Below are 19,340 nucleotides of genomic sequence, written 5' to 3'. Positions count from 1 at the left end.
CAGCGCACTCGAGAGGACGACGCGGATGGTGCTCCTCGCGGGTGCGCTGCACCTCCGTTGTGAGGGCGTGCACTTGCACCGTCGGGTCGTAAAGCATGGATGCAGACTGCTCTTCCAGAGCTTGCAGCCGTGCAGAGGTCTGCTGGCGCGAGGGCGGGGGGGGGGGTAGGAAACAAAGTGCCAGACCCCACGCCCCGAAATTCCCCGGGACCCCCCTTGAGGGGACGACCGACCCCCCCCCCCCGGACAAAACCTTGTTGTTCAGGGGTTCAAACCCCTGGCCATCGCGTCCACCATAGTCGCGGGCCACGTCCACGCATAGTCAAGCTAATAGGTCAGCACCAGCAAGACCATCGGCGTCGGGCTGACTCCCGGGCTGACCGCTCCTCGCGAGCGCGCTGCACATCCGCCGTCAGGCCCTCAATAGCGCGAAGCATCCTTGCAAACTGCTCTTCCAGAGCTTGCAGCCGTGCAGCGGTCTGCTGGCGGGAGGAGATGGGCGTGGTAAGGGTAAGAACGCGGCATTGCAGGCTAAGTCGCTAGGGTTCCGTGGCAGTTCAGCGTGTTGGTCAACCCGCTTGCGCAACTATCAACCCGCTGTAAGCTTCAAGTCCTCATTGATTCGCTCGGTGAACCGAATAAACGGACGGCTGACCTGTGCAGCGGTGGCTGACGGGGCGCTGGGTGGGGCGATGGCGTTGTCAACCCTGCAGACATTGAGCCATAACGTCAAAAAACGTAGATAACCGGCGCTTAAGAGGTTTCCTTTTGCTCAGAAGAAAACGCCGAGTTGGCCGGGCAATTGGAGGAGCCGACTGTCCTCAGAGCTCATCGTCCCTTTTACCTTTGTTCATATCGAGGAAGGTGGCCACGCGCAGTGTCCTGGTCCATCAGGCAGGCGTCCTCCGGCACTCGGTCCAAGGCCAAGGTTTGATTGCCGCGCAACATCATGTTTTATCATGCTTAAGAGTGGCTAGTAATGACGACAAAGACATGACACTGCTTGCCCGCGCAATTGTCGATTGTCCAGTGCGCGATTGTGAAAGTGAAATTTATGTGTAAAACGCTCATGGCGCAAATGTAATTCAATACAATACAATACAGTGCATCACTATCAATAAGCCCTCGCACACGCCTGCACATTGCTCGCCTGGTCGGCCCATGCCCCGCCATGTTGTCCCCTGGGCTGTAACCTTCAAGATAACGTACAGGCGCACGGCCCGCCAGGCGTACAGCCTCGCCCCTCGTCCCTGCCTGTGCTCCCCGCAGCGCTTGCGCCCGCCCAGCCGTGGCCGCTGCTCGACCTCCTGGCTCCTGGCACGGCTCCATGTCTACCTGGACGGGGCAGCGTCACACCGGCCGCCTCCTACTGCCGGGCTGCCCTAACCTGCTTGCATAACGTTCGGGTGCTGGGACTGTCCCCTCTGTAACATCCGCATTCATAACGTTCTTCCATCTCGCCTGCCGCCCGTCTGTACAGCCACGCCTGCCTCTTATCCCCATCCACACCCCGCCGTGTGGCTTCCGCACCACTTCATGCCTTCTGCCCAGCCCGTTGCGCTAACCTTCCGCATCCCCCGTACACCCCCCGTACACCCCTGCCTTCTGCGCCGGCCGGCTCCCTCTGCACCCCATTGACGCCCCAGCTGCCGTCTTTTGAACCCCTTTTCTGCCGTCTTCGGCTGGCGCCTTCCCCGTCTTGTTGCATCCCCCACCTAACGTCACCGGCCTGCATCTGGGTGGCCCCTATCTAATCCCCAAAACGTGTGGGGCATCCAGGGTGGCAGCGTCCATGGGGAGCCTCATCCGGCCCGCATGCGGCCTGCCACACCCTACCTGTCGCCACTAACCGCCCCCATGTGCGCCTGGCAATTCACATAAGAAGCAGCCGTACATTATTTCCTGAGAGAGTGGACACAAGGAGAAGGAGGGGAAAGGCACAGCACCACACCGGCACGCAACCTGCAACGCGAGCAAGCAGAACGCCAGGGACCACCGCACCAGCCACCGAAACCCAAAGGCACCCCTCCGGGGCAAAGCAAGGCAGACCGGGACCCCAAACACAGACGAGGCAACCACCAAACTCACAGAACAGAGCAAGAATACGCCCAGCGCCGCCGCCTGGCTCGCCGCCACCACCGCCAAGCGGCCCTCCTGCAGCCGGGGAGTTGCTCGCACGCCCAGTAGCGCTGCCAGCCGCTATCGCCTGGCCGGGCGCCCGGAGCGTGAGGAATGCGCATCAGCAAACTTCCAGCCAGCCAGCAACTGGTCGGTACAGTAACTCCGACGTTCGACCGGCCGCGTACTCCTGCCCTGCCGTTGCAAACTGTTTGCCGTCTGCTTGGGGTATGGGCGTCAGCTGCACCCTACGGGACCTCGCCAACCTGCCTAAACCCTGTCCCATCACACGCCCAGCAGTAGCGCCGCCAGCCGCTCCAGCCAGCACCGAAGGCGATGGCCGCCGCCCAGCCGGCAGCAGCAGCAGGACACTAGCCCGCAGGCCAGAGTGTAGTGCGGTGCTGTGGAAACGATGGTCTGTCATGTGCTAGCTAGTCCTTTTACTGTCAGGATAACGCAGCACAACACAGAGCCCGCGGCCCCAACCACCCGACGGCGCGGGTGTGTACCGTACGCGCTTGGCTGCAGGGGCCTCATCGTCCACTATACGGTAGCCTGCGTGCTCCACGCCAACCAGCCTGACGCCTGCTGCGCCCGAGCGAGCCACTCTCCACGGACTGGAAATGTAAGGGACTGCCGTACCAGTCAGACAGCTGTATCCATAGGCTGTTCTGCTTGAGCATCTGCCCCATGGGCACCGCATGAGGGTGCTCGATGCCCATACCCGTAGCGTGTAGGCGCGCTTTGCCTTCGCGCAGCTAAAGCCCGTGTCCCCGTGTGTGTATGTGGCGGCCGTGCTTGTTGTTACAGGGTGGAGTCGTCGTTGTTTGATGCCCACATCCCGTGGAAACCAGCGGCACATCACCAGGCGTGCACCACACTCTGCAACACTGTGGGCGGAACGATAGTTCTACGCCACACAAGGATATAACCCTGCGGAACACGCCCTGGGGCATCTAGTTGTGTCTTTTGCCGACTACCCTACTACAAACACTCCGTGTCTGTGTGCATACAGTGTTCACTGCTACACACAGTGTAACAAGCGCGTGTGATGGCACCTGCCTCTGTCTTCGCATGCCGCATGAATGCCTCATGCAAGTCTCCAAGGCACGTGACAACCTCGCTCCTGCTACGCAAACCCAACTGCCGCCACCTGCCGCCCCTTCGGGTGCAGTCAGGATCACCCACAAAAGCCGCGCGGCAACGTGAGCATTCACCGCCCCCCTCCACCACCACCTCTCATCTCAGTAGTAAAACAAACACTGCCAACAATCGGCTTTGAGACCAGGGCTGTGGCTTGAGCGATTTGCAGTGATAACAGTGTTAACTGTGGTAGTGTGGCAATCTTCGTTTGGTGAATCGCCCTTCAGCCGCCATCCATTACGTTGCCCCCACAAGAGGAACACGCGCTTAATCACACCTGCAGTATAATTCCCGCACCAGCCGGAGTGCACCAAGCATACCTCCACTCGCCCTGACCCCACCCCACCACAACACAGCCTGAATAGCCCCAAGCATCATCAGCCCAAAGCATGACACGCCCCACGCCAGAGGCACCCGCCCCACAAATATCACATCACAATCGCGATCACTTAGCTTTGGGCCTCAGCACGCCACGCCCTGCCCCGGGCACAGCGGACGCCGCGCCCGCCCCCACCTCCTCCTCAGGAACAACACGTACGCCCAACACAGCGCCATGCATGCAAGCGCACGCGCGCACGCTTCAGCGGGTGTGCAGAACCCCCAGCGCCGCGCATCACGTGATCAGACAACGGCGCCACAGCCGCGACGAACTAATCATAGCGACTCGCGTCAGCAAGTCCCTCTTGTAACCAATGCAACCTAATTTTGCACCTAAACGCCACCCACGCCGTCGCGAACAGCATGTGCTGCACGCGGCGTCCCGCGCCTCACGCCCGGAACTGGTCGCTTGCCCACCCACACACCCACACCCACACATGTTATCCTTGTGCAATTTAACACATACACACACACATACACACACACACACAAAACACACAAAAACACACATGGAAGAAGCACCGGCGCCGCACTGCCGTACTGTGGGGCTCTCCCTCACGCGCACGTGCAGTCGCCTGCGCCACGTCTGTAGCCACTGACATTGTGAACATGTGTACACGTTCAGGCATGATGCACATGACATGCGCACAGGCACACACAAACACACACAGGCACACATATGTGCGCTAGAAACCTAGTGTACGTCTATTGTAGCGTGAAGGGTGGGTGGGCCTCCCCGCAGTCTATCTCTTCCGTACCACACCGGACGTGTAATTGCAATGCCCCCGTGACGTCTCTCTCCCATCAGGCATCACCATTGTGCCGTGATCACTAAGGCTATAGCACGAGGCATCGTGGGGAAGCACACCTACCTTGCTACTACTTAGTGATGCTAACCGCCCGTAACCGTAACCGTACTGCCCTACTGCTACTGCCTGTATGATATTACAAACACCACATGGTCACGACAAACCGGACATCATACGTTTTGCCATCACGCACGCCCAACCGCGTATAGTGCGAGGGCACTGCTGCTGCGCTGGCAAACCATAACGTTTGTGTAAGGCAGTGTGATAAAGGGGAGCTACCACCGATAGTGCTCTACTTGCAATGCGCCGCACTACCGTACCTACAGCGCGTTTCACACCAAACTGTCTACGTAGCAAACACACACACACACACACACACACACACACACGCTGGCTTTCGTTTCGTTTTTTAACACACACACACACACACACACACACACACACACACACACACACACACACACACGCACACACACCGCCTCCTCCTCTCAACTCCTCATTCTGCGCGGCTGTAGCCTCCAGCTCCCCCCGCCACCAGCCGCCGCCGCCGCCAGCAGCTGCAGCTGCCGCCGCCGCCAGCAGCTACAGCAGCCGCCGCCGCCAGCAGCTACAGCCGCCGCCGCCCGCCGCCGCCGCTACTGCCACCGCCACGACCACCACCCGCTAGCGCCAGCGGGCCGTGGCCGCGGCAGCAGTCAGCGCCGGCCGCCGCCGACGTTGTAGCTGACCGTACTGATGCCGCCGGCTCCGCTACTGCCGCTACTGCCGCCGCTGGCGCCGCCGCCGGCTGTAGCCGCCTTGCCGACGGTGGCGCAGTGCAGTTCGAAGGCGAAGGCGGGCGCGGTGGTGAACAGCTGGCGAACCGAGTCGGGCGCAGCTCGTAGCACCTCTTGTTGGTGTTCCAGATACCACTCCTTGAGATTGCCAAGCAGGTCATTGAAGCCCTGTGTGTGTTTTCAAGAACACAAGGATAGTAAGCGCGAAGCCCTGTGTGTGTACGTGTGATTGTGAGTGACACCCATTTAACGACACGTTTTGAAACACACGCGCCATTACTCTTCTCCCTGCCTTCTTCCCTTCACCCGCACAGCGGCATTGGTATCCACCCCATCCACCCCACCCCACCCCACCTGCGCTAGTGTAACTAGTTGATTTAGTTTGGGCTGGCATATACAACCCCCAGCTCCCCACACCCACGCCCCACACCCCAGCCCCCCACCCCCCACACACACCCCCTCCCCAGCTCCCCACAGACCCCAGGACCCCCCCCCAGCCGCACACACACCCCCCACCTGCTGGTGTGCCCACAGCATATCTGCCACCACACCGGCGGGCTGCGTGGCCGCCAGCAGCCGCCGCTTCACGTGCCGAACCACCTGCAGCAGGGAGGCAGGGAGGGGAGGCGGAGGCAGGCAGGCAGGCAGGGGGGAGGGAGGCAGGCGGCAGTGGGTGGCGGCAGATCAGAGCACGATACACACATGTCACACATTGGCATGACATCGTCATCACCTGTACTCCTTGGTCCTGTGCTCCTAGGGTTTTGTAGCCCACCACGGCAAGCCTCTTCTGTCCCCTCAGCCCTGCTCCGCGCTCCACACCAAACCCATTCCAGCGACCCAATTCAGCGACACTATTCGCCCCCTCCCTCTCCCTCTCCCTCTCCCTCCCTCTCCCTCTCCCTCCTCTTCCCCCTCTCCTCCACTCTCCCTCTCCTCCTCTCCCCACCTGCGGCAGCAGCAGGCGGTCCGCCAGCTCCGCCAGCGGTCGCAGCAGCTGCAGCGGGAAGGCCAGCTCGCCCGTGTACATGTGCCGCAACAGGGCCGCAAAGGCGTCTGGGTCGGCGTCCTGAGCGGCAGGGGGGAGGGAGGGAGGGGGGAAGGGAGGGAGGGGGGAAGGGAGGGAGGGGTATTTGGGGGTGGGTGGGTCGGATGGGGGGGCCGTGGGAGATGGGGTCAGGGGGTGGCGGCGGTGGAGGCGGGAGGCCCGATGAGGGTGATGCGTTTTGGCCCCACGCAGCCACCTTTCAGCCTCCAGGCAAACACAGCGAGGGACTCGGCGCGCGCCCACGCGCACATACACACACACACACACACAAACACACACACACACACACACACACACACACACACACGAACCCCACCCCCCCCCCCACCTGCAGCACCACCTCCCGCGCGCCGCTGTCCGCGAAGCCGCCCGCAAACAGGCGGCGGAAGTACTCGCAGCGCGCCGCCAGAATGAGGCGGTGCGCGGTGAAGCGGCGGCCACCCACTGCCACCGCCACCTGCGCCCCCTCGCCCACCGCCCCCTGCAGGTCGGGGGAGCTAAGCAGCGCGGACAGGTCGCCTGCGGGGGGGATGGGATGACATTCATGATTAGTTACGGAAGTGGTAGACGGGAAGGGGAATGGGTTGGAAGGGGTTGGGAGGGGGTGGGAGGGGAGGGAAGGGGTTGGGAGGGCGAGGGGAGGGCGAGGGGAGGGGAGGGGACTAGGGCGTCGGCGGGATTCGGCGTCGGCTGGTGGCGGCATGACAGCCTGGCGCCCTTGCCTTTGCCCTTGCCTTCCCGCGCCTTAGCCTGGCTGTGTGCACACCCCTGCCCTTGTGCCACCCGCACAGCCCCCCTCCCACGCACACGAAACACACACACGCCACGGCCGCCGCTCACCCAGCAGCCCCGCCACGCCCTCGCCCACGCCGCCGCCGCGCCCCACCCCCTGCAGCCCGTGCAGCCGCAGCCCGCCGCCGTCGCCGTCGCCGCCCCAGCCGCCGCCGCCGCCGCCGTACGGCAGCCCCAGCGCCATTAGTAATACGCGGCGGTCGTGGTACTGCGCCAGTGCCAGACAGCCGCCGGGCAGGAGCGTGGGGTAGCAGCCTGGGGCGGAGTTTGGGGCGGGGTTGCATTCATGATAAATTAAAAAGTGAAGGCGGGGAGGGGGTTGTGAATACCGGCCCAAGCTAAACCGGTTCAAACCTAGCTAAAGTAGCGGGGCACAGGCCGAGGCGTTGGTTGCGAGCGATGCAAGCGGGTGGGAGGGCGGTGCGCGCGTGTGATTGTGCGTGTGGTCGAGAGCGCTAGGGAAAGAAACGTGCGCGTGCATGTGTATTTGCATGTGTATGCATGGCTCGGCCCCGCTCCCACTGCCGTCGCTCCCCCGCCCCCCGACGGCTACTGTGTACCTTTGTACCTGGCTACGACTTCACTTCGTAAACTTAATGCATATAACCCCCCCCCTCCCCCGCTCCACGTCTCTCCCCCGCCCCCCTCCCCCCCGCTCTCACCCACTGCGCCGCCGCTGGTATCTGCCTTGCCCACACATATGACCGTGCCGGGCCCACCGTCCGCCTCCAGCCGATACACCTGAGGAAGCCGTTCACGTCGACAATGGACGAAGTGACGTAACCACAAGTAAGGGAAGGTTTGTGGGGAGGTGGTTTGTGGGGTGCAAAGCCCAAACCATTCCCGCAAATCCGAACTCCAAACACATACACATAAACACACGCAGCACCTCCCCCTGCAGTCCGCGCCCCCTACCCCCAGTTTGGACTGGTATCTACACCGCCCCCCATATACACACACACACGCACACACACACACACACACACACACACACACACACACACACACACACACACCTGCTGCCTGTCCGCAATGAACAGCCGCCCCTCCGAGTCCGCCACCAGCCCGGTGATGCCGCTGAAGCCCAGGAACCCGCGCCCGCCGCCGCCGCCGCCACTGCTCGGCCCCTCGCCACTGCCATAACCCTGAAGCTGCCCACCACCACCTCCTCCTGCCCCTCCTCCTGCCCATCCTGCTGCTGCCCCCAGCGCCTCCACACTCCCGCCCCAGCCGCCAGCCGCCCCCGCCGCCCAGCCGCCGCCGGGCGCGCCGCGCCCCCCTCCCGCTCCCCCTCCCGCTCCTCCTCCTCCGCCGCCCGGCCCGCTCCCAGTGCTGCTACTGCCACTGCCACCGCCGCCGCCGCCGCCTCCTGCTACAGCCGCCGCCGCCGCCGCCGTTTCGAATCCAGCGACGCGTGTCGGCACGCGGCCCTCGTCACTTAGGCGGTACACGGCGGACATGGTGGCGGCGTACAGCCGCCCGTGCGCGGCGTCGTACGCAATGTCCACGAAACCCGCGCACCAGGGGCCGCCGTACCTGTACGGCGTACGACAGGAGTGCGGCGTTTCATACGGCATGACACACACACACACACATAGAAAAGTGCGAGAGCGGTGGACGGCGGGTGTGCGAGGCCGGCCGGCGTGTTGCCGCTGGCTTTGTACGGCACGCATGAGGTGCCAGCGCGCCGTACGGCGCTACGCGCGCCCCAAGCCCCTGCCTTCATTGCGCAGATCCCCCCCCCCCGCGTCCTGCGCACCCCCCGAGCGCGAGCGTGAGCCCTTCCCTCCGCACACCCTCGCACACCCTCGCACACCCTCGCACACCCTCGCAGGCCCGGGAGGCTCCACGGCCCCCCTCACCCCCTCACCCCCACAACCCCTCAAGCACGCCCGTCTACCTATGGTGATGTACCACAACTCGCATGTGCGGCTGCAGTTTCTCCTTGCAGCGCGACTGTTTCCTTACGGGATTGGTTCAAAGTTAACCCCCAAGCACCCCAAGCACCCCACCCTCACTCCCACTCACACAGTGGCCACGGTTGCCTCGGCGGCTCCCGGCGGCGCGTCCGGCCCCGGCAGTGACACACGCCGCACCGTGCCGCAGTCCGCCACCAGCAAGCCGCCCGCGCCGTCACTGCAGGTGGGTAGGTGGGTGGGTGGGTGGGGATTTACATTCGTGATTAGTCAAGAAGTGAAGGCGTCAGGTGCAGTAGTAGGGGGAGGTGGGGGTGGTGGGGGTGGGGGTGGCAGTCGACGCCCGGAGGCACAGCGGCGCCAACACGCGCCATACCGGGAGGGGGGGCGCGGCACGGCACAGCACAGCGGCAGGTGGGTCAGCGGCAGGGACTCTATACCCATACCCACCCATACCCAGCACCCGTCACCAGACCACCAGACCCCGGCCTATGCCCCATCACCCCCCTCCCTCCCCCCCCTCTCTGTACCAATCCTTGCAACCCCTCGCAACCTCTCTCCCTCCCTCCCTCCCTCACCCCCTCCCTCCCTCCCTCCCGGCCGCCCCCACCTGGTTACGGAGTGGGGCAGTTGGAACCGCGCCACAGTCAGGCCGGGGCCATCCGCGGTGCCGCACAGCTCGCGGTGCCCGGCCACTCGCGTCACCACGTTCTCAGAGTCAAGGCGCATCAGGCCGCGGCCTGAGTGCGGGGCAGGGGGGGGGAAGAGGTGTGTGTGTTAAACGTGATGGACTGTGTGCGTGCGTGTGTGCGTGTGTGTGTGTGTGTGTGTGTGTGTGTGTGTGTGTGTGTGTGTGTGTGTGTGTGTGTGTGTGTGTGTGTGTGTGTGTGTGTGTGTGTGTGTGTGGCCGCGTGTGTGTCGGCACGTGTGGGGTGGGCGGAGGCGGTCGGCGGTGCCATGGCTGGTGGCCTGGTGGGGCGCGGCAGCAGCAGCCAGTCCTGTTCCTAGTGGGGGAGCGCGGCATGTAGCGACTTGCGCCTCCCTTCCCTCCTCCCTGTCCTCCCCCACCCCCCTCTCCCCTCTCCCCACCCCCTCCCTCCCCTCCCTCCCTTCCCTCCCTTCCCTCCCTCTCCTCCCTCTCCTCCCTCCCCTACCTCCCTCCTCCCTCCCGCCACCTCACCCTCCACAAAGTAGATGCAGCCGCTGAAGGGGTCGTACACGGCGCGATGAAGGGCCACCTTGCAGCTGTAGGGCCGGAGCTCCGTGCCGCCGGAGCCGTCGGGAATGCGCTCCTGTTGGGGTCGTTATTGTTGTTGTGGGAGGAATTGTTGTTTTTTGAGGGGTTGTTGTTGTTTTGTGAGGGGTTGTTGTTGTCGTTGGTGTTGGTGTTGGTGTTGTGGGTGGGGTGGTGAGAGATGGAGGTGTGGGAAGGATGTGAGATGGTGAGGTGCCCGCGCGGGATACGCGTGTTTGGGTTTAGGATTGGATTTGGGTTTGGCTGCAGACGAGGTGTTATAATTGCGGTGCGCTGTGGGGTCTGGAAGGTGTGGGGGGCGGGAGGGAGGCGCGGCGAGCGACCTTTCAAACACGCGTAGGCTCCGCTGCAACCCACGCACGGACAGAACCCCGCCCGGAAAAGCAGACTCTCAAGTCACTGCTGTCAACCTCTGCTTTCGTTCTAGCGAGCCCCGCCAGCCTTGCCTTGAGCTCTAGGGGCTCGGCGCTGAGTTGCGCAGGCTCATGCGGCGACAGCAGCAGCTCAAAGACTTGGGTCCGCGCGCCGGTGAAGAGCGCATCCTTGTCATTACTCCAAACTAGTGTCTGATATGAGCCTGGGTTGCCGTTCGGCGACGGCCGCGTGACGATGGCAGTGGGGAAGGGACATCTAACAACGGTGGGCTTTGCATCAGCCATTTAATGAATTGAATAGAAAAAGCCTAAATGCAGTGTCGGAGAAGGCTTTTATAGGTAGAGAGAGAGAGTGCGTGGCAAGTGCGTCTGGAAAGCCTCACACGTGATGCAACTATAACATTTTCACATATAGCTGGCTGTCTAAACTGTCGAAAGCAACATCCGCTGTAGCACGAGTGCGCCTTGTAGAGTTGTCAAGCGACGCTAATCGCACGTCATCGAACCGACATTTTACCTTTCGTGTCTCTCCCGTCCGCGTGCCAGCTGTTTTAAACAACACATGTGATCCTTTGTAATGCTTTTAGGCGGCAGTCACGAGGGGGCTGTGAGAATTGGAAGGCGAAAGGGCAAAGTCCATTTTGGCGCGCCCCGACTCCGGTGGTCCCCCGTGCGGTATCCCCTGGTCCCCGCCCCCCGCCGCACAGACCTCCCGTTGCAGCCCGGTTTGGCCGCGGGACTAATCTGTCCACAGTCGCCTGACGATAGTCGTTGTAAGGCTCCGGCACAATCCCCTTCAGCAACCCCTACCAGCTATGAGCTTGTCTCCATGTCGCAGTGCATCTCTACTCGGCTTCACGCCCCGCCGCGATCATTCGATGGACGCCATCACCAGATTACATTATTGTAGACATTGCAACTACTCTGCACCACTGGTCGTGCCATCAATGCCTCAGCCACCTGCTCCCTACGCCCTCTGTCACATACCCGGATACCCCCCGCCTCCCCCACTGCCCACTGGTCGCGCCATGCGCCCACGCACACAGGCACACACGCACACAGGCACACACGCACACACGCTCCACAGACTGCCTGCCAAATGCCAGCCCTTCAAACCCCTCCCTACACAACCGCACACGCGTGCGCACGTCCTGCGCACCTGGCCCTACTACTCGCCCGCTCACACGTCGCTACACAATACGGTAGTGCAGCACCGCACACCGCCTGCCTGGGCTCCCCCCCCCCCCCGCCCCGCCCCACCACAAACCCGCGTATGCTTCGCATCGAGTCCCCCAGTGCCTGCCGCACCTCCCGCCCACCAAAACACCTGGCTACGTCAACCGCCGCCCCCGGAAACCGCGTCCCACCTCCACGCAGTTCACACCATATCCTGCACACCCGCATCGGCGCCTCCAGCACTGTCCTCTTCCCCGCTCCCCTCTGCTGCCGCCGCCGCCTCTGCCTCGCCCTCCTCCTCCGCCTCCTCCTCCTCCTTCTCCTCCATCGCCGCCCGCGCCCGCAGGCAGCCCACCGCCTGTATGGACGCCGCCCGCCGCTCCGCCAGGCTCGGCAGCAGGCAGCCCTCCAATACAAGCGCCGGCGGCAGAGGCCCCAACGCCGCCGCCAGCGCAGCGTCGCCGCCTGGGCACGGCGGCGGCGGCGAGGGTGGAGCAGGTGGCGGCGGGCGGCGCGCTGGCGGCGGCGGTGGCGGCGGCGGCGGCGGCGACGACGACAGGTGAGGGGCCGGCGCAGTGGTGCAGGCCGCCGGTGCCGCGGCGCCGTGGAACCGCTGGCCTGAGGCAGCAGCTGCTGCGGCAGCTGCTGCGGCGGACGGAGCGGCGGGTGCGGTGGGCACGTCAGGAGCCAGCTGCGCCGCCGACGCAGCAGTAGTAGTAGGAGTGGCAGGCTCCTGCTCTTCCGCCTGCATGTCCACGTCTCCGTCGTGCCCTGCATTCGCCGCCACCTCGCGCGCCTCCCCTTCCGCTCCTGGCCCCACGCCGCCGCCGCCGCCACCGCCGCCAGCCCTGCCGCCACCGCCGGGGTAACTGCCATACTCTGGCGGCAGTGGCGGCGGGTCGCCGTACATACAAGCCGCCACCATATCATCACGTGCGCTCTTGGCAGCCGCCGCCGCCATTCGCGCCGCCGCCGCCGCGCGAGCCGCCGCTGCAGCCCGCGAGGCCACCGCCGCCGCCGCCGCCGCGGCCTGCTGCTGCTGCTGCTGCTGCTGCTGCTGCTGCTGTGCGGCTGCTTCGGCTGTGGCTGACGCAGGGTGCGCTTGGGCGCAGGCGGCGGGCGGCGGTGCTTGCACGCGCATTGGTGTGATAACTTGCGCCTGCGGCTGCGGCTGCGGCGCGGCCGTCACTCCTGCTGGGGCAGTTGCCGCCGCCGCCGCCGCCGCCGCCGCCGCAAAGACCGCATTGCGCCACTGGGCGGCCGCGGTGCGCACCAACGCGCCCGAGCCCGAGCCCGACCCCGGGGCGGGCCCAGCCGCAGCTGCAGCAGGAGCAGTGGAAGCAGCAGCAGCGGCAGTAACTGCCGGCACTGCTACAGCCGGGGGCTCGCGCTCTGCCGAGTCGAGCTTGAGTGCGCGGATGAAGTTTGCCAGGGCACCCGGTGCTGCTGCCGCCGCCGACATACTTGCACCCGCCACACTCGCAGCCGCACCCGCGCGCCCGCTGTTGCTGCCGCTACCGCGCTGCCGCCCCGCAGCCGCGCCGCCACCGCTGCCGCCGCCGCCGCCGCCGCCGCCGCCAGCGCTACTGCCGCCTTGTCCCGCCAGCCCCGTTCGCACGAGGCTGCCGCCGCCGCCGGCCGCCGGCCGCCACCCAATGGGACCAACCCTCGGCAGCCCTTGCGCATCCTGGGCTGCCGTCGCCGCTGCTGGTGCTACTGCCGCCGCCGCCGCAGTCGACACGGCAGGCTCCGCCGCCGCCCCACCACCACCCAGGCGACTGCGCTTGCGAGGATGCTGCTGCTCCCGATGAACGCCGCCACCGCCGCCGCCACCGCCGCCGCCACCGCCGCCGCCACCGCCGCCGCCATCACCGCCGCCGCCCGCACCACTGCCGCCGCCACCACTGGACCCCCGTGCAGGCAGACCGTCCCACCCACCAGCTACTGCCTCGAGCGGCGGCGCGGCAGTAGCAACCACCCGGCGGCCCCTGCTACAGCCTGCCACCGCCGCCGCCATGCCGCTCTCTGTGGCGGAGTAGCTGGTGGCTGAGGAACGGCGGCGCCGAACCCGGCCACCGCCGCCAGTGCTACCGCCGCCGCCATTGCTGCCGCGCCCTCCACGGCTGCCAGCGGCAGTAGCAGCAGCGGTGGCAGTAGCAGCCATCAGGCTCACTGAACCCAGATCGCCGAGACGTACAGCGCCGCCGCCAGGGGTCAAGAGGCCACTGCTGCTGCCGCCGCCGCCGCCGCCGCTGCCAGCGGCGCCCCAGACGGAGCCGCACACGCCCCAGCTGGGAGCCTCGAGCCCCGCAGCATTGAGCCTCGCAGCGTCAGCAGCAGCTGCAGCTATAGCAGGAGGGCCAAACACGACGCGCCACGCCGCGGCGGCGCCGGCTGCTGCCGCCGGCAGATGAGCCGCCGCCGCGCGCATGGTGCGAGGTGGCGGCGGCGAGAACAGGCACGGCAGCTGCTGCCGCTGCTGCTGCTGCTGCTGCTGCTGCTGCTGTGGTTCCAATTGCTGGTGCTGGTGGCGCTGCATCAACGCCAGCGCTGGCTGCGGCTGTAGCAGCGGCTGGTAGCCTGGGTCCGGCGCTGCTGCTGCAGCTACTGCCAGACCCCGCGCCGGCGGCGGGGCAGCTACAGCCACCGGGCTGCCGAACCCCTCTGGTGCCGCCGCTCCTCCCGCTGCTACAGCCTGTGGATGCCCTGCCGCCACCCCGCGGCGGGAGGGCGGCCGGTTGAAGCCTTCGGCAATGGCTGTAGCAGTGTCGATGGCAATGGCTGTAGCAGCACCCGCGTCGCCATCGCGTGGCCCGCCTGCAGGGGTGCCGCCGCCGCCGCGGTGGTGGAGGGCGAGCGAGTGGTGCCGCCAGATAGCGGCGCCGCCGCCGCCGCCGCCGCGCGGGGATCGGCAGTAGTGGCGGTATGTGGCGGCCACCGGGCTAAAGCTGAGGCTGAGGCTGGGGCTGAGGCTGCTACTGCCGGCGGCCGGCGGCGCTGCGGGGCGCTGCGGCGCGCGCGCCATGCCTTGTCCCAAGCCACGGCCCGCAGCAGTAGCATCAGTGGTGGCAGTAGCAGCAGCAGCACCAGTAGCGGCTACTACGGCTGAGCCTTGCGCCCCGCAGCAATCATCCGACATATCTTTGGCTGTAGCATCACGGTCCGACTCTGTATCCATTGCCGCAGCCCCGTCGGCAGTAGCAGCAGCCGCGGCAGTAGCAGCCGCGGCAGTAGCAGCCGCGTCGTCGGGCCGCCTGTCAGTGGCGCCCGCCGCCAGGTCGTGCCGGCGGTGGTGGCCGCGGCCACTACGGCTACTGCCGTCGCTCCCACTCATCATGTCGTCCGCCGCCGGCGCGGGTGCTACAGCCGCGATTGCTGGGTTGGGGCGGCTGCGGGCGGCGCGCGCAGCGACGGCAGCGGCAGTGGCTGCGGCATAGCTGGCAGCACGGCCCCGCCTCCGGCTGCCGCCGCCGCCGCCGCCGCCGCCGACGCCACCGAGCTCGTCGTCGCCTTCATGCCCGCTGCCGTACTCGCCGTACACGCCGGCCGCCGGCTCCGCCGCCTCGCAGTCCGGCCGCATCTCTACGGCACCCCGTCCTGCTACTGCCTCGCCGCGGCCACCGCCGCCGCCACCACCGCCACCACCGCCAACGCCGCCGACGCCGACGCTGACGCCACGCCCGCCCCAGTGCGCCATGTGCGCAAACAGCCGTTTCAGCCGCTCGTCCTCGCTGTCACCGCTGCCCTCGTCGTTCTCAGCTACAGCCGCCGCCTGCGCCGCCGCCCAGGCGCCTGCGTCAGCGGCGGCGGCGCCGCCGCCGCCGCCTCCCGTACAACCGCCGGCCCGACCACGGCCGCCGCCGGCGGCGCCGGCGCCGCTGCTGCTACTGCCAGTTGACTCGTCGTGCCAATGGCGCCGGCGGCGGCGGCTCAGTGCTATCCGCTGGCCCTGCCGCGCCGCCGCCATTGCGGCAGTAGCAGCCGTGGTGGCGGCGGCCGCCGCCGGCGTGATCTCTCGCACGCCGCCGCCGCCGCCACCGCCGCGGCCGCTGCCCCAGCGCTGGCGGCGCGCCGCCTGGCGGCTGGCCAGTGGCGGCGCCGCCGCCGAGCCCGCCGCCGCCGCCGCCTCCGTCACTGCCTCCGCCGCCGCCAATACGGCGGCACAGTCCAATAGGTCAGTGGCGCAGCGGCGGCCGGCGGCGCCGCCTCCGGCGGCAGCCGCCGCCGGGTGGCCGCTGGCGGCAGTGCCGGCTGTAGCAGCACCTGCCGCTTCCGACTGCTGCTGTAGCTGTAGCAGTGGCATGGCCAGCGGTGAGGGGTTGCGCGGCTGCTGCGGCTGCTGCTGCTGCTGCTGCTGCTGCAACGAAGCCCAACCCAGCTGTCTTCCCGACTCAGTCGCCGTCGGCGTCGGCGTTGACGCGGCCCATGCAGCCGCCGGCACCGGGTCCGGCAGACGCAGCACTGCGGCCGGCGGGCCCTCCCGCGCCGCATCCGCCGCCGCCGCCGCCGCCCCCGTCCGCGAGCGCGGCTGTAGCAGCCCCGCGGCTGTCGCCGCGGGCGGCGGCTGTAGCAGCTCCCAGGGCTGTAGCGGCGGCAGCTCCCCAGTGGCGGTGTTGTCCTCCACGTCAGCCGGCGTCATGTAGGCCGACGTGCCGCCTCCGCCGTCCTCGCTGCCCGTGCCGCCGCCGCCGTTACCGCTACCGCCGCCGTAACCGCCGCCTCCGCCGTAACCGCCGCCGTACCCACAATTCGCAAGACTGCCGCCGCGCGCGCCGCAGCCGCCGCCGCCGCTTCCAACCAACCGGCCGCCGGCCGTGCCTTGCTCCTGACTGTCACCCACACACCAGCAGCCGTCACCGCTTTCCGCCGCCGCCGCCGACCCAGAAGCCGCCGCCGCCGCCGCCGCCGCCAGCGTTGCCAGGTCACCGCCGTCGCCGTAGTGACCGCCGCCGCCGCGGCGGCGGCGGCCCCCGCTGTCGGCGCTCTCTTCGCTGCTGCCGCCGCACCTGCTGCCTCGCGTCGCCGTCGCCGCCGCTGCTGCCGCAGCCGCCGCGGAGGCTGCCGCCGTCATCCGGCAGAGGCACGGCAGCGGAGGGCGCTGCAGCTGCTAGCTAGCACCGGAAGCGGGGGGTGGGTGCGAGTCCCGGGGGCTGTCGAGTGTGCGCGAGTCGGGCAGTCGGCACGGGGGGCGGGGCCAGGCGTGAATTTTGTCAGGTAGAGAAAGAGCAGAAAGGGAGGAACAGAGGGCTAGGCGAACGCCGAACTGGGTCAAGGCGGCAAGAGGCAAGGAAGGATGGCTGGGAGCCCGTAAACCCCCTCGCGGCCTCACTGCTGCCCTCGACCCCGCGCGGCCTTTTTGGTTGCCTCGCCCGACTTGCCCACCTGGACGGGCTGGAAGTCGCAGGGGCGGCAGAGGCGCGCTGCAGCACAGCAGCAGCAGAGAAAGAAAAGCGCGGGAAGGAAGACAGGTGCCGGCCCGCGCGCGCAATCGGCGTCTCCCGCGGGTCCGAGGCAAACGCGCGCGGCACAGCTCGCTTGGCGGCCGGCTGCAGCAGCCTGCTCCTAAGGATGATTCAGAGAGCTTACAAGGGACGAGCTGGCTCCTGCTCGCTTGTTCACATACACGCGCTGCTCGCCAAACTTGAGACTTGCGAGGGGCAGCGATCTCAACGTCGCTGCGCCTCGACCCCTGCCTTCTGCTGTCCTTCTCCTGCCTAGCGCTTCTCTCTAAAGAAGGAACACAGCAGGGAATGTCAAAAGCTGTGAGCCCAAGTAGCGTTACATGCGACAGGATCATAATCTCCCAAGTTTGTGCATGTGCAATGATGCATGCGTGGCGCCACGCCTGCACCCCCACTCAACCTGCACCACCGCACACACGCACTTACGCGTCCTCAGCACGCCCCCTCCCCCCTCAGCAACCCTCAGCAACCCCCCTCAGCACCTGTGCTTCCTCCTCCTCTCCTGCTGCTCCTCCTCCTCCTGCTGCTGCTGCTGCTGCTGTGCGCCTCCTCCTCCTCCTCCTCCTACTGCTGCTGCCGCTCACTGCTCCTCCTCCTCCTCGTCCGCCCCAAACGACAGTATCCGCTTGTTTGTGTTGTTCTTGGGAGCAGCGATGCCCTTGGGAGCAACGCCCCCGCCGCCGGCGCCGCCGCCTCTCCCCGCCGCCTCCGAGCCTTTAGCACCCTTGCCACCCGCCACCGCCGCCGCCCCTGCAGGCGCTGCTGCCTCCCCCCGCTCCTCTCTCCCCGCCGCCGCTGCCCCTGCCGGCGCCGCCGCTGCCGCCGGCCCTGACCCACTCGCGCCCCCGCCTCCTCCCCCGCCGCCTCCGGCCTTCATCTTCTTGAATGTGTGCTTGCCCTCCCGGATCTGTTGAAACTCCATAAACTCTGCCTGTGTTAGGATGATGAGGAGGAGGGGAGAAGGCGGTGTAAGTTGGTTGGTGTTGGTTGCGGTGGTGGTTGCTGGTGTTGGTGGTGGCGGCGGTGAAGGTCGGCGAGTAAGGAGGCGCAAGGACATTCCGCCGCCACACCCGGGCAGGAGTGCAGGCAGCAGGTAAACACGCGCACCCCCCCCCAGCCCCCCACCCATCCACTACCACCCACCTGCACCCAACCACCTCTCACCCCATAATTCCCCCCAACCATCTTTGCACCCCCCCCCACCTCTGGACGTCGGCACTTCACTTCATATTTGATACACACCATCCCATGGATGGCTACCCCCCCCACACAACCTCAACCCCCCACCCCCCCCACACCCACACACACCCCATACACCCACACACACACGCACCCGCTCCGCCGCCTTCCTCAAACTGGCGTCGTCCGGCTCCAGCCCCATCGCTCGCTCGTAGGCCTCGCGCGCGTCGCCGTACAGCTTCAGCCCCATGCATGCCGCGCCCAGCCGCGCCCACCCCTTGGCCCAGTTGGGCTTGAGCGCAACGCAGCGGCGGCCGTCCGCCGCCGCCTCCTCCCAGTGCTCCAGGGCGGCGTGGGCGGCGGAGCGGTTGGAGAAGTAGATCTCGTTGCTGTTGGCGGTTGGTTGGTTGGTTTGGTGATTGGTTGGAGTTTTCGTGGCAGCCATCCCAGTCACGCAAAACACGCCCCCGAGCCCCAACCTAACCCCAGACCCGCAAACAATCTCCCCTTTCCCCTATGCACAACCCCCAAACCCACACCCGCGGCGCCCCCACCCCACCTCACCTGGGGTCCAGCTCTATGCACTTGCTGAACGCCGCCGCCGCCTCGGCATACCTCTTGCGGCCAAACAAGGTGTTGCCGCGCTCCTTCTCCTCCGCCGCCTCCGCCGCACGCAGCTGTCACAAGTAAGGGGGGGTGGCCCGGCGGGCGGTGGGGGCGGGCAGGGTGAGAACCACCTCCCCTCCCCTCTCCTCCCCTTCCCTACCCTACCGAACATATTCCAGTGGCTTGCAGTGCAGCCCAAGTTCTCGTACCCTCGCCCCTCCCCTCCCCTCCCCTCCCCTCCCCCTTGATTCCTCCTCCTCCTCCTCCCCCTCCCCTCCCCTCCCCTCCTCCCCTCCCCTCCCCTCCCT

General features: G+C 66.7%; 4 protein-coding genes across 4 annotated transcripts in view; all 4 read right to left on the bottom strand.

Moving 5' to 3' along the window:
- The window catches only part of CHLRE_02g096737v5 (uncharacterized protein), a 1,944-nt gene extending 863 nt beyond the window's left edge, over window positions 1-1,081 (bottom strand). Inside the window, exons 1-3 of the mRNA XM_043059646.1 lie at window positions 845-1,081; window positions 656-707; window positions 1-479 (exon numbers count right to left, since the gene is read on the bottom strand). The exon at window positions 1-479 is cut by the window's left edge and continues 863 nt beyond it. Of these exons, the coding sequence (XP_042927280.1) occupies window positions 336-479; window positions 656-707; window positions 845-951 (303 nt within the window). The 5' untranslated portion in view covers window positions 952-1,081 and the 3' untranslated portion in view covers window positions 1-335. The remainder of the gene's footprint in view (window positions 480-655; window positions 708-844) is intronic.
- A 1,829-nt stretch (window positions 1,082-2,910) lies between these two features.
- On the bottom strand, window positions 2,911-11,191 carry CHLRE_02g096700v5 (uncharacterized protein). The gene is made up of 11 exons (XM_043059645.1): window positions 10,682-11,191; window positions 10,161-10,272; window positions 9,591-9,720; window positions 9,093-9,200; window positions 8,081-8,600; window positions 7,727-7,805; window positions 7,113-7,319; window positions 6,601-6,791; window positions 6,174-6,293; window positions 5,741-5,824; window positions 2,911-5,392 (listed from the first exon to the last, which is right to left on the bottom strand). Exons 1-11 carry the CDS (start codon window positions 10,892-10,894, stop codon window positions 5,144-5,146), a joined length of 2,013 nt encoding a protein of 670 aa, XP_042927279.1. The 5' UTR covers window positions 10,895-11,191; the 3' UTR covers window positions 2,911-5,143.
- Window positions 11,192-11,369: 178 nt separating this feature from the next.
- Window positions 11,370-17,501, bottom strand: CHLRE_02g096650v5 (uncharacterized protein). Its single transcript, XM_043059644.1, has 2 exons — window positions 17,168-17,501; window positions 11,370-16,935 (listed from the first exon to the last, which is right to left on the bottom strand). Exon 2 carries the CDS (start codon window positions 16,854-16,856, stop codon window positions 11,988-11,990), a length of 4,869 nt encoding a protein of 1,622 aa, XP_042927278.1. The 5' UTR covers window positions 16,857-16,935; window positions 17,168-17,501; the 3' UTR covers window positions 11,370-11,987.
- A 50-nt stretch (window positions 17,502-17,551) lies between these two features.
- The window catches only part of CHLRE_02g096601v5 (uncharacterized protein), a 3,010-nt gene continuing 1,221 nt past the window's right edge, over window positions 17,552-19,340 (bottom strand). Inside the window, exons 4-6 of the mRNA XM_043059643.1 lie at window positions 18,991-19,103; window positions 18,581-18,815; window positions 17,552-18,178 (exon numbers count right to left, since the gene is read on the bottom strand). Of these exons, the coding sequence (XP_042927277.1) occupies window positions 17,828-18,178; window positions 18,581-18,815; window positions 18,991-19,103 (699 nt within the window). The 3' untranslated portion in view covers window positions 17,552-17,827. The remainder of the gene's footprint in view (window positions 18,179-18,580; window positions 18,816-18,990; window positions 19,104-19,340) is intronic.

Source organism: Chlamydomonas reinhardtii, chromosome 2 (genome assembly GCF_000002595.2).
Source record: "Chlamydomonas reinhardtii strain CC-503 cw92 mt+ chromosome 2, whole genome shotgun sequence".
Taxonomy (NCBI): domain Eukaryota; kingdom Viridiplantae; phylum Chlorophyta; class Chlorophyceae; order Chlamydomonadales; family Chlamydomonadaceae; genus Chlamydomonas; species Chlamydomonas reinhardtii.
Note: the sequence above shows the minus strand (reverse complement) of the source record. Positions and strands in the feature narration are given on the sequence as shown.